Below are 11,904 nucleotides of genomic sequence, written 5' to 3'. Positions count from 1 at the left end.
AGTGATGGCATATCTTCATTTTTTTCATTATGTCTCTTTTACACAGATCATTTTGAAACCAGACCTAAAGTCAATTAATTAGATATCCTCTGGGAATACGTGAAAGGGATTAACAATTTGTATTATTTTGTCATTAGCTGTTTTAATGCAGTCTGTTTTTTCTCATTTTTTTCTCCTGCCTCTCTCTCTGTCTCTCTCTCTGTCTCTCTCTCTGTCTCTGTCTCTGTCTCTGTCTCTCTCTCTCTCTCTCTCTCTGTCTCTCTCTCTCTGTCTCTCTCTCTCTCTCTCTTTCTCTCTTTCTCTCTCTCTCTCTATCTCTCTGTCTCTCTCTGTCTCTCTCTCTCTGTCTCTCTCTCTCTCTCTTTCTCTCTTTCTCTCTCTCTCTCTATCTCTCTATCTCTCTATCTCTCGCTCTCTATCTATCTCTCTCTCTCTCTCTTTCTCTCTTTCTCTCTCTATCTCTCTATCTCTCGCTCTCTATCTATCTCTCTCTCTCTCTCTTTCTCTCTTTCTCTCTCTCTCTTTCTCTCTTTCTCTCTCTCTCTCTCTCTCTCTCTCTCTCTCTCTCTCTCTCTCTCTCTCTCTCTCTCTCTCTCTCTCACAGGTTCTCTGCCAAACTGAAAGGGAGTTTTCCTCCATCTCTGTCGCTGAGGGAAGCGGTCATTAGGGGCCATGAGTTGTTGCTGGGGCTACCGTCATTGTATCCCTCCGACGCGGAACACTTAAAATGGGGTCTATGTTACCAGCTACCATGGCCGCCAAGCGGCAAGCCATGCTCTAATCGCCTAGGCAACAACCTTTCTGTGACCTACGACTTCCTGTCTCTACTTCCTGCTCTGGCCACACCCCTTCCTTACCTGTCGCCCAACCTGATTTCAAACTTGCCTGCTTCCTTTCCTAATATTCTCCCCTTTCTCTTGTTTTCTTAATAAGATAACCCCTCCTATCCTCCCTTCCTCCCTAACCATGGCCAACAGGTTTCTCCACCTCCCCTCCATCCCGCTCTCCCTATCCCTCTCACCATCCATCTTCCTCTACCTTCTCCCCCCATTACTTCTTCTCCTCCACCTCCCTGTGTCCGTCCGGGGGGACTGCTGGCTGATCGAGGGGGATAAAGGCTACGTGTGGCTGGCCATCTGCAGTCAGAACCAGCCCCCGTACGAGACTATCCCCCAGCACATCAACAATACGGTACTGTTATGTTCTATGTTATAGTTTGTATATATTATGCTATACAGCCTACCCCTGGCAGTAATTGTAAAATATGTCATTTTAATTGCAATGCTGGTTTTGCTCACTGGGGTGTTCCTTTTCAACTACCGAATAACATCACCCAGAGTTAGCACAATATAGAATTGAAACAGTAGTGGGGCTGGAATAGAGCCTTGAGGGACACTAAAACATACCTTACTTTTCAACCACCGTAGTTCATATGTCCCATATGAACCACCATAGTTTGGCAAAGCTAAAACTGAATGTTTTGTTTATGCTAGCTTACAAATACTAGCTCACTGTTTTGCTATAATACCTCACTGTTTTGCTATAATAGCTCACTGTTTTGCTATAATACCTCACTGTTTTGCTATAATAGCACACTGTTTTGCTATAATAGCTCACTGTTTTGTTATAATAGCTCACTGTTTTGCTATAATAGCTCACTGTTTTGTTATAATAGCTCACTGTTTTGCTATAATAGCTCACTGTTTTGCTATAATAGCTCACTGTTTTGCTATAATAGCTCACTGTTTTGCTATAATAGCTCACTGTTTTGCTATAATAGCTCACTGTTTTGCTATAATAGCTCACTGTTTTGCTATAATAGCTCACTGTTTTGCTATAATAGCTCACTGTTTTGCTATAATAGCTCACTGTTTTGCTATAATAGCTCACTGTTTTGCTATAATACCTCACTGTTTTGCTATAATAGCTCACTGTTTTGCTATAATAGCTCACTGTTTTGCTGTAATAGCTCACTGTTTTGCTATAATACCTCACTGTTTTGCTATAATAGCTCACTGTTTTGCTATAATAGCACACTGTTTTGCTATACTCCTTGTTGAGCTGTTTGATGAAAAAAAGTCTAGTTCTTTTCAATAAAAAATTATTTGATTTATTTGACCATTTGAAAAACACAATTCAACCGCGTGGATACAATGCATTTATAAAAGTTTATAACTTATTTCCATTGTGGTCCTCTTTCAACCCAATTTTCAACAGAAATGCAAAGCTAACACTAAATGTTTTCTTATGCTAGCTCGTGAATGCCGAGCCGTTTGATATTAAACAAGTTCTCGTTCTGTCAACACAACAGGTCCATGACCTGAGGCTGAATGAGAACAAGCTGAAAGCAGTGCTATTCCACTCCATGTATCGCTTCACCAACCTGACAGACCTCAACCTCACCAAGAACGAGATCTCTTACATAGAGGACGGGGCCTTTACCCATCAGGCCAACCTGCAGGTAAGGGATTTGATTGGTTGGTTGATGTGTTGAGATGAAGGGATTTGATTGGTTATTTGTTTGATTCGTTGGTTGGTTGGTTGATAAAGAGATCTTTCACATAGAGGACATGGCTTTCACCCATCAGGCCAACCTACAGGTCTTTGGTTTGATTGTTTGGTTGGTTGGTTGATTGGTTAGTTGGTTGGATGACAATGAGATCTCTTACTTCAGGGATGGGCAACTCCTCTGGGGCCTGATTGGTGTCACCCTTTTGCCCAGCCCCAGTTCACATACAGTAACTTTGGAAAGCATTCAGACTCTTTGACTATTTCCACTTTTTTTAACGTTACAGCCTTATTCTCAACTTGATTAAATTATTGTTTTGCCTCATCCATTTACACACAATACCCCATAATGACAAAGCAAAAATAGGTTTTTAGAAATGTATGCTAATTTATAAAAATAAAAAAATGTCACATTTACATAAGTATTCAGAGTCTTCTTGGGTATGATGCTATAAGCTTGGCACACCTGTATTTGGGGAGTTTCTCCCATTCTTCTCTGCAGATCCTCTCAAGCTCTGTCAGGTTGGATGGGCAGAGTCACTGCACAGCTATTTTCAGGTTTCTCCAGAGATGGTCGATCGGGTTCAAGTCCGGGCTCTGGCTGTGTCACTCAAGGACATTCAGAGACTTGTCCTGAAGCCACTCCTGCGTTGTCTTGGCTGTGTGCTTAGGGTCGTTGTCCTGTTGGAAGGTGAACCTTCGCCCCAGTCTGAGGTCCTGAGCACTATGGAGCAGGTTTTCATCAAGGATATCTCTGTACTTTGCTCCGTTGGTCTTTTCCTCGGTCGTCCCAGTCCCTGCTGCTGAAAAACATCCCCACAGCATGATGCTGCCACCACCATGCTTAGGGATGACGTTCTACCGTAGGGATGATGTTCCACCGTGGGGATGACGTTCCACCGTAGGGATGACATTCCACCGTAGGGATGATGTTCCACCGTAGGGATGATGTTCCACCGTAGGGATGACGTTCCTCCAGACGTGACACTTGGCATTCAGGCCAAAGAGTTCAATCTTGGTTTCATCAGACCAGAGAGTCTTGTTTCTGATAGTCTGAGAGTCCTTTAGGTACATTTTGGCAAACTCCAAGCGGGCTGTCATTTACTTTATACTGAGGAGTGGCTTCTGTCTGGCCACTCTACCATAGATACTTGATTGGTGGAGTGCTGCAGAGATGATTGTCCTTCTGGAAGGTTTTTCCATCTCCACAGAGGAACTTTGGAGCTCTTAGTTGTTCTAAATGCACTTCTTTCATTTAAGAATGGTGGAGGCCACTGTGTTCTTGGGGACCTTCAATGCTGCAGACATTTTGTTGGTACCTTTCCCCAGATCTGTGCCTCGACACAATCCTCTCTCGGATTTCTACAGACAATTCCTTTGACCTCATGGCCTGGTCTTTGCTCTGACATGCATGGTCAACTTTGTGACCTTATATAGACAGGTGTGTGCCTTTCCAAAGCATGTCCAATCAATTGAATTACCACAGGTGGACTAAAAGTTGTAGAAACATCTCAAGGATGATCAATGGAAACAGGATGCACCTGAGCTCAATTTCGAGTCTCATAGAAAAGGGTCTGAATACTTATGTAAATAAGGTACGTCTGTTTTCATTTTTAAGACATTTGCAAAATTTCAAAAAATCTATTTTTGCCTTGTCATTATGGGGTATTTTGTGTAGAAGGCTGAGGATTTTATTTGATCAATTTTAGAATAAAGTTGTAATGTAACCAAATGTGGAAAAAGTCAAGGGGTCTGAGTACTTTCCGAAAGCACTGTACCTGACCCAAATAGTCAGTTAATCTGTTTAGAATGCAATCAGTATAATCAGCTGTGTTCGCTAGAGATGGGGAAAAGTGTGAAGCCACTCCGGCCCCTGAGGACTGGAGTTTCCCCATCCCTGTCTTACATAGAGGATGGGGATTTCACTGATCAGGCAAACCCACCTGTCAGGGAGGAGTGGCTGTTTGATTGGTTGATTGTTTGGTTGTTGGCTTGATTGGTCGACTGGTTTATTGATGAATTCGATTGACTGATTTTACTTTACTTACTTTAATGCGTGTTAAGGTTTTACATGAATACAAAACCATTTAGGGTAAACACAATAAGTCAAAAGGAAAATCTCAAACAATCCCCTCTTCTCCATGTTATAGATCAATAGTTTGACCAGTGTGTTATGTAAGTGATTTGAGAAAGCCAAATATTTACTGTATTTCCCTTGTGCTCCCTTCATCGGACTGGTTACTGGAACTTTTCCCCAAGATTAAACCCTTCTCCAGCTTCATTTAACAGCCCAAGCACATGGAAGCCATTTTCATTAGATCCAGAGTCCATGGCACACAGGGATGTTGCTATTTGTACTTACTAAGATGGAGGAGAGCCCAAGTACTTACTGTATTGCCATTGTGGTCCCTTCTAATCCTACGTCCTCCACCTTTTCTCCATGCAGTGCACTAATTCCAGAAGCAGTCTTTTCATAGGGAACATGCTGTCATTTGAGATGCCAAAGTCTTACTGTTTCTCCATTGTGGTCTCCTCTCATCCCAGGTCCTCCAGTTGGGTTACAACAAGCTGACCAACCTGACAGAGGGGGTGATGCGAGGCCTGGGCCGCTTGCAGTGCCTCTTCCTCCAGCACAACCTCATCGAGGTCATTGACAACAAAGCATTCGAGGAGTCCAGCTCCAGCCTCAGCAGCATCGACCTCTCGTCCAATAAGCTGGCCCGGATCGATCCGTCAACGTTCACCGTGCTAAACCGGTTAATGGTCTGCGAGCTGGCAGGAAATCCTTTCCATTGTGGATGTGATCTGTATAGTTTTCTTACTTGGTTGGAGGCATTTAATAACGTGACACATACATACGACAGGCTGCAGTGCGAGACCCCCGGCGAGCTGTTTCTCTACCCGCTCCTGAGCCCCGTGGCCGGGCACGGGCGCAGCGCTCGCACCATGCTCGCCACCATCTGTCGCGATGGCATGATCATACCCGGGATCACGTCTCAACCCGGCACCGACTGGGAGGGCTCCGGGATGGGCCCGGAGATGGACGGCCGGGCCGGACCGTATCATCAGCCGACAGCGTCGTCCACGGCTGACCCCAACTTCAACCCCAGCATCAAACTCCAATGGGTCACTCTGTCTGCAGCCAAGCTGTTGGTCCAGATCCCTAAACCATACAGCAAGATGTACGTCCTGGTTCAATACAACCAGAGCTTCGTCTCGGACATCCAGAACCTCAAGGAGAAGAAGGAGAAGGTGACGTTGGTGGACCTCAAACCTCACACCAACTACACCTACTGCGTAGTGTCTATAAGTAAAAACCAGCGCAACAACCACACGTGCATCTTCTTCGCCACGCGAGAGGCTGGCCCTGACGACCACCACGCCAACCCATCAACCATGACGCATTACATCATAACGATTCTGGGGTGTCTGCTGGGGATGGTGATCGTGCTCGGGCTCGTCTACTACTGCCTGAGGAAGCGTCGGATGCAGGAGGAGAAGGAGAAGGCGATCAGCGTGAAGAAGACCATCTTGGAGATGCGGTATGAGGGACAATGTGTTATTTAGGTTGTTGAAACCCCAGCTCTTTATTCTATGTTATTTGACATTTTTTACTCATCTCTTTTATAGCCTTGTTGTTTTTTATTATTCTCTCTCATTCCATTTTATTGTTGATACAATAAAGTGTGTTTGTGATTTAAATGCACTTTAATTAATTGAAGTTTGATTCGAGGTTTGAATAACTTGGGACTCATAGGTAGATACGATGCACCTGAATTGCATACAGCTATTTTACCTGAGATGTAAAAATATTTTATTCTTATGGATTTTGTCCTTGTATTTTATTTCCAGGTATGGACCGGAGGCTGCAGCACAGGCAGCTAACGACCCGGCAGCCATGCAGCATCTCCAGGAACAGGCCCAGAACCAGGGGCACCACGGAGGTCACCTCCACGGAGGAGGGGGTGGCGGGGGTAATAAACTTCCCCCCTCCACCTCCTCCAGCTCCGGCATGCTCCACGGTTCGGCCAACACCACCTCCTCCCGCCTCTCGACGCTCCCCCAAGTGGAGAAGATGGCCACAGCGTTCGGTGAAGCCATGGCAACCAATAAAGGGAATTATATGGACGTGAGGACTGGGGCAGGATTATCGGGAGACGGGGGAGGATTATTACTGGCAGGGGGAGGAGGAGGAGGGGGAGAGGCGATACTGGTGGATATGCGAGGCATCAACGGTTGCAGTGAAGACGGAATGGACGTTGGGAATGATTCGGATGACGACGGGCACGGATCTGCGTCGGAGATCTCGACGATCGCCATGGAGGTCGACAAAGTCAACCAGATTATCAACAACTGTATCGACGCGCTCAAGCTCGACTCCCTTGTTGCCACGACAACATCTGGCGACAACCCTACTTCTCCTCCACCTGCTTGTATCAACTCCCTCGCTCGGAACCTCATCCCCCTCTCCCAAGGCCTCGCTGACACCTGCCAGATGCTCGCCTCCTCTCCCAAAATCCATGCCCCTCCCGCGATGACCCCCGTTCCCCTCGTCATGCCCCTCTCGGAGCGTCCCGGAATCAGCGGAGGGGGGTTTCTCTCGCCACCCTACAGGGACCCACCACCGGCGAACGCCGTACGACCCTTACAGAGGCAGCTGAGCGATACAGGTGTGGTGGTCATGGGTGCTGGGAAGAACCGATGTAGCGTGTCCTTGGCTGGAGGATCCATGAAGAGCACCAGGGTCTTCAGTCTGGATGTCCCGGAGCCCCGCAGCCCGGGGCCCAACTCCTGCCCTCCATACCCAGAGAAGGGGAGCCCTGTTGGGTGTGGGGAAACCATGGAGAGGCTCCCTCTTGTGGGTGGAAATGGTAGTGGTTGTGGTAGTGGTGGTGATGGAAACGGGATGGGTTGTGGTGGTGGGAACGGAATGGGAGGAGGGGTTAATGAAGGTGGGGTGAATGTCAATGGAGGTGGGGTGGGTTGCGGAGGGGGAGGAAGAGGAGGGGGAGGCCCGGGAAAGCAGCAGCAGCATCATCATCTGGAGGTACATCCAGACTACCACTGTTCTGAGCACAGGCACTCCTTCCCCGCCCTCTACTATGAGGGAGCCAACGACTCCCCCTCTCCCTCCCCATCCCAGAAGGCCTCCTTCCTCAAACCCCTGGGACGTACCAAAAGGGACCCTGCCGCCTACTCCCAGCTTTCCCCTTCCCGGCACCACAACTACTCCGGCTACTCCTCCAGCCCCGAATATTCCTCGGAAAACACCCTTCGAATCTGGGAGAGGTTCCGGCCACACAAGAAAGGCCCTCGCGACCCTCGCGAAGAGGCGACGTATATCGCTGCAGGCCACGCCTTGAGGAAGAAGGTTCAGTTTGCGAAAGACGAGGACCTCCATGATATCCTCGACTACTGGAAGGGGGTGTCGGCCCAGCAGAAGCTGTGAGAGATAAGGAAGAGGTGTAACCTAGAGGATGGCATACAGAAGGAGAAGACAGTGATGTCATAATTCTCCCAGACAGTGAATGGACCTGAATGACACAACTACAACTGTTGGCTCCCATGTGTACTTCCTGGTCTCTTTTATGACATCATCTGTCTTCTCATTCTTTAACTTATCCTAGGGTGTTACAACAGCAGACTCTGACAGGGGATGAGGAGGATAGTAGTGGAAGTTATGGGGGAGACATTATGTAGTAGTAGTAGTAGCATGACACGGGGTATTGTTTTTTTTCTACAGTTCCACAATGGAACTACAGGGGTTCCACAATTCTACAAGTCGTTCCACAGAAATTCCACTGTTCCATTGCGGGTTCCATCATGGTTCCACAAGAGTTCCACAGTTTTACAATGGTTCTACAGAGGTTCCAAAGTTCCATAAAGGGTTCTATAATGTCTCTGTAACAGTTCCGTAGGGGTTCTATAGGGGTTCTAGAAGTTTCAAAGTTCTACATGGAGTTCCATAATGGTTCCACACCGAGCTTCTAAGTGGTTCCACATTCTCTTTTTTTCCAGGTTTGGGTAAACAAAAAAACAACAATATATCAGATTTCCTTTTGCCTGGCACTTTGGTCCTTTCAGACTACCATAGAAAGACAGAGCCAGGGTAATGAGGACTCAGTAATGACTGCAGAGTCTTGTCACTAGCAGGTGTCCTAAGACTCATTACAACATATCTCCCAACAACAAGCAGCATTACTCGGCTTAAACCCTGGTCCCTTAAACAGCACAGCTCATAATCCCATCAACATTCAATTCATTCACTAAACACTGGATGCATCCCAAGTGGCACCCTATTCCCTGTTTTCTGCACTACTTTTGACAAGGGACCACAGGGTTCCCATAGAGTCCTGGTCAAAAGTAGTGAACTATATAGGGAATAGGGTGCCATTTGGGACGCAGAGTCATTTCACTCTGCAGCCCACCACCTGCCTCCCTAACAGCGCCATTTAGAGAGATAATTGAAAGGGGATGAGGAATTAGCAGTGTTTGCCTCAATCTCATCTTCTTCCTTCGGAGGAGGGGGGAGAGAGGAGGGAGGATGAGGATGAGGGGAGAAGGAGGACAAGGAAGAGGGGGAGGATATTAAGCGATTCTTATCGTGTTAATTGTTCTCGGCTGTAATTAGCCCAGGAACAAAACAGGTGGAGATGCTGGCGTGGGTGGACACACACCGAGAGGTGTGTGTGTGGACGGTGGGAACCAGGCCCTGGAGCCCCTCTCTGTGTTTAGCAGGAGCGTGCTTATCGATTGGAAACACCTACACATGTTTTACAGAGCGTGGCATGCTGATGGGGCGCGCCGCCATTTTGTTTTCTCCTTCTTCTTGGCCTTTTCTATATCAGACATGTGGATTGAGCAGATACATTGCATTCAGATAGCAAACAAGGAGGAAGGGGCGTTTACACACACACACACACACGCACGCACACTCTCCGTGTGTGTGTTCAGATTACTATGAAGTAAGCCATTTTCCAGACCTACTTGCTAACATTTCCCTGGCTTCGAGACAATTTGTTATTTACAGGTATAGCATATTTTTCTTTTGATAAGAAAGTCAAAGCTTCCTTCAGGGGAAGATTAAAATTAGCATTTCAATAGTGCTAGTCATGCAAAAACCACTTTAGGCTGGGTTAGGAGAGGTGGAGAGAGACGAGTGTTGGCTCCCATATTAAAGCAGAAGGTAATCATGTCGGAGTAGAGAGAAGGTTCCTAGCGGAACACACAGACCTCACACGAGAAGGTACAGCTGAAATTAAAGACAATGCTAGTATGGTGATGTTTAGAAAAGCTAGAGTTCGCAAGGGTTCATGGTCTATTTTAGAGGGAGCGAGAGCGTGAGCGAGAGAGAGAGCAAGAGCTAGAGAGGGAGAGTGAGAGAGAGGGAGAGAGAGAGAGAGAGAGAGAGAGATGGATCTCTATGGAGAGGTCAACGAGATCATATAGCAGAGCCATAGATATAAAGAGTTAGTAAAAAATCTTCAATGTTGGCAGCAAATGTTCCATACAAAAAACATAGTGCCAAATATGCTATTTATAGTGGCAATATATGAACATAGCCCAATTGTTATATTTTTGTATTGGTCTTTTCACATCCGATTTTTTCAGAACCAATCTGGTTTGACAAAATACAAATTAGTGACAAAAAAATATAATAATTGTGTTTCCTGTTTAAACACAGACTCTGCCTGGTTTCTGGTCTATAAGGAGGTGACAGAGGTTATACAGTGCCTTTCAAAAGTATTCACACCCCTTGGCATTTTTCCTATTTTGTTGCATTACAACCTGCAATTTAAATGTATTTTTACTTCGGTTTCATGTAAAGGACATACACAAAATAGTCCAAATTGGTGAACAGAAAAAAAAAAAAATTGTTTAAAAAAAATACAAAAATGGTGTGTGCATATGTATTCACCCTCTTTGCTATGAAGCCCCTAAATAAGATCTGGTGCTACCAATTACCTTCAGAAGTCACATAAAGTCCACCTGTCTGCAATCTGCAAGTGTCACATGATCTGTCACATGATCTCAGTATATATACTTCTGTTCTGAAATGCTCCAGAGTCTGCAACACCACCAAGCAAGGGGCACCACCAAGCAAGAGGCACTATGAAGACCAAGGAACTCGCCAAACAGGTCAGGGACAAAGTTGTGGAAAAGTACAGATCAGGGTTGGGTTATAAAAGAATATCCGAAGTTTTGAACATCCCACAGAGCACCATTAAATCCATTATTAAAAAATTTGAAGAATTTGGCACCACAACAAACCTGCCAAGAGGGCCGACCCACCAAAACTCACGGACCAGGCAAGGAAGGCATTAATAAGAGAGGCAACAAAGAGACCAAAGATAACCCTGAAGGAGCTGCAAAGCTTCACAGCAGAGATTGGAGTATCTGTCCATAGCACCACTTTAAGCTGTACACTCCACAGAGCTGGGCTTTACGGAAGAGTGTCCAAAAGAAAATAAGCAACATGTTTGTTGTTTGCAAACAGGCATGTGGGAGACTCCCCAAACATATGGAAGAAAGCATTCTGGTCAGATGAGACTAAAATGGAGCTTTTTGGCCATCAAGGAAAACGCTATGTCTGGCGCAAACCCGACACTTCTCATCATCCTAAGAACACCATCCCTACAGTGAAGCATGTTGGTGGCAGCATCATGCTGTGTGGATGTTTTTCATTGGCAGGGACTGGGAAACTGGTCAGAATTGAAGGAATGATGAATGGAGCTAAATACAGGAAAATTCTTGAGGGAAACCTGTTTCAGTCTTCCAGAGATTTGAGACTGGGACGGAGGTTCACCTTCCAGCAGGACAATGACCCTAAGCATACTGCTAAAGCAGATCTTGAGTGGTTTAAGGGGAAACATTTTTAAATGTCTTGGAATGGCCTAGTCAAAGCCCAGACCACAATCCAATTGAGAAGCTTTTGCCTTGAAGTATGTGGCTAGATGTGCCAAGCTTATAGAGACATACCCCAAAAGACTTGCAGCTATAATTGCTGCAAAAGGTGTCTCTAGGGTGAATAGTTATGCATGGCCAAGTTTTCAGCTTTTTTTGTCTTATTTCTTGTTTGTTTCACAATAAAAAATATTTTGAATCTTCAAAGTGGTAGGCATGTTGTGTAAAACAAATTACACAACCCCCTCAAAAATATATTTTAATTCCAGGTTGTAAGGCAACAAAATAGGAAAAATTCCAGGGGGGTGAATACTTTCGCAAGCCACTGTATTTTAGATTAGTTACATGTCAATTGTGCCCCTCTGCTAACAGAGGAGGGGAGCCTGCTACAGATCAAAATGCTCTCATAACGCGGATACACTGACCAGGGAGATGGTCCATGCTGTTCTCTGAGTGTGCAAACATGGACATTGAATTTTGATAATGTAGATT

General features: G+C 45.8%; 1 protein-coding gene across 1 annotated transcript; it reads left to right on the top strand.

Annotated features, from left to right (window-relative positions):
• The first annotated feature begins 610 nt into the window (after positions 1-610).
• Positions 611-9,071, top strand: LOC110516362 (protein phosphatase 1 regulatory subunit 29-like). The gene is made up of 4 exons (XM_036942304.1): positions 611-1,191; positions 2,312-2,461; positions 5,053-6,050; positions 6,361-9,071. Exons 1-4 carry the CDS (start codon positions 967-969, stop codon positions 7,955-7,957), a joined length of 2,970 nt encoding a protein of 989 aa, XP_036798199.1. The 5' UTR covers positions 611-966; the 3' UTR covers positions 7,958-9,071.
• The last annotated feature ends 2,833 nt before the right edge of the window (positions 9,072-11,904 follow it).

The sequence above is a fragment of the Oncorhynchus mykiss genome, chromosome 13 (genome assembly GCF_013265735.2).
Source record: "Oncorhynchus mykiss isolate Arlee chromosome 13, USDA_OmykA_1.1, whole genome shotgun sequence".
In the NCBI taxonomy this organism is placed as follows: domain Eukaryota; kingdom Metazoa; phylum Chordata; class Actinopteri; order Salmoniformes; family Salmonidae; genus Oncorhynchus; species Oncorhynchus mykiss.
The sequence above is the reverse complement of the archived record's forward strand: the minus strand, read 5'-3'. Positions and strand labels throughout refer to the sequence as shown.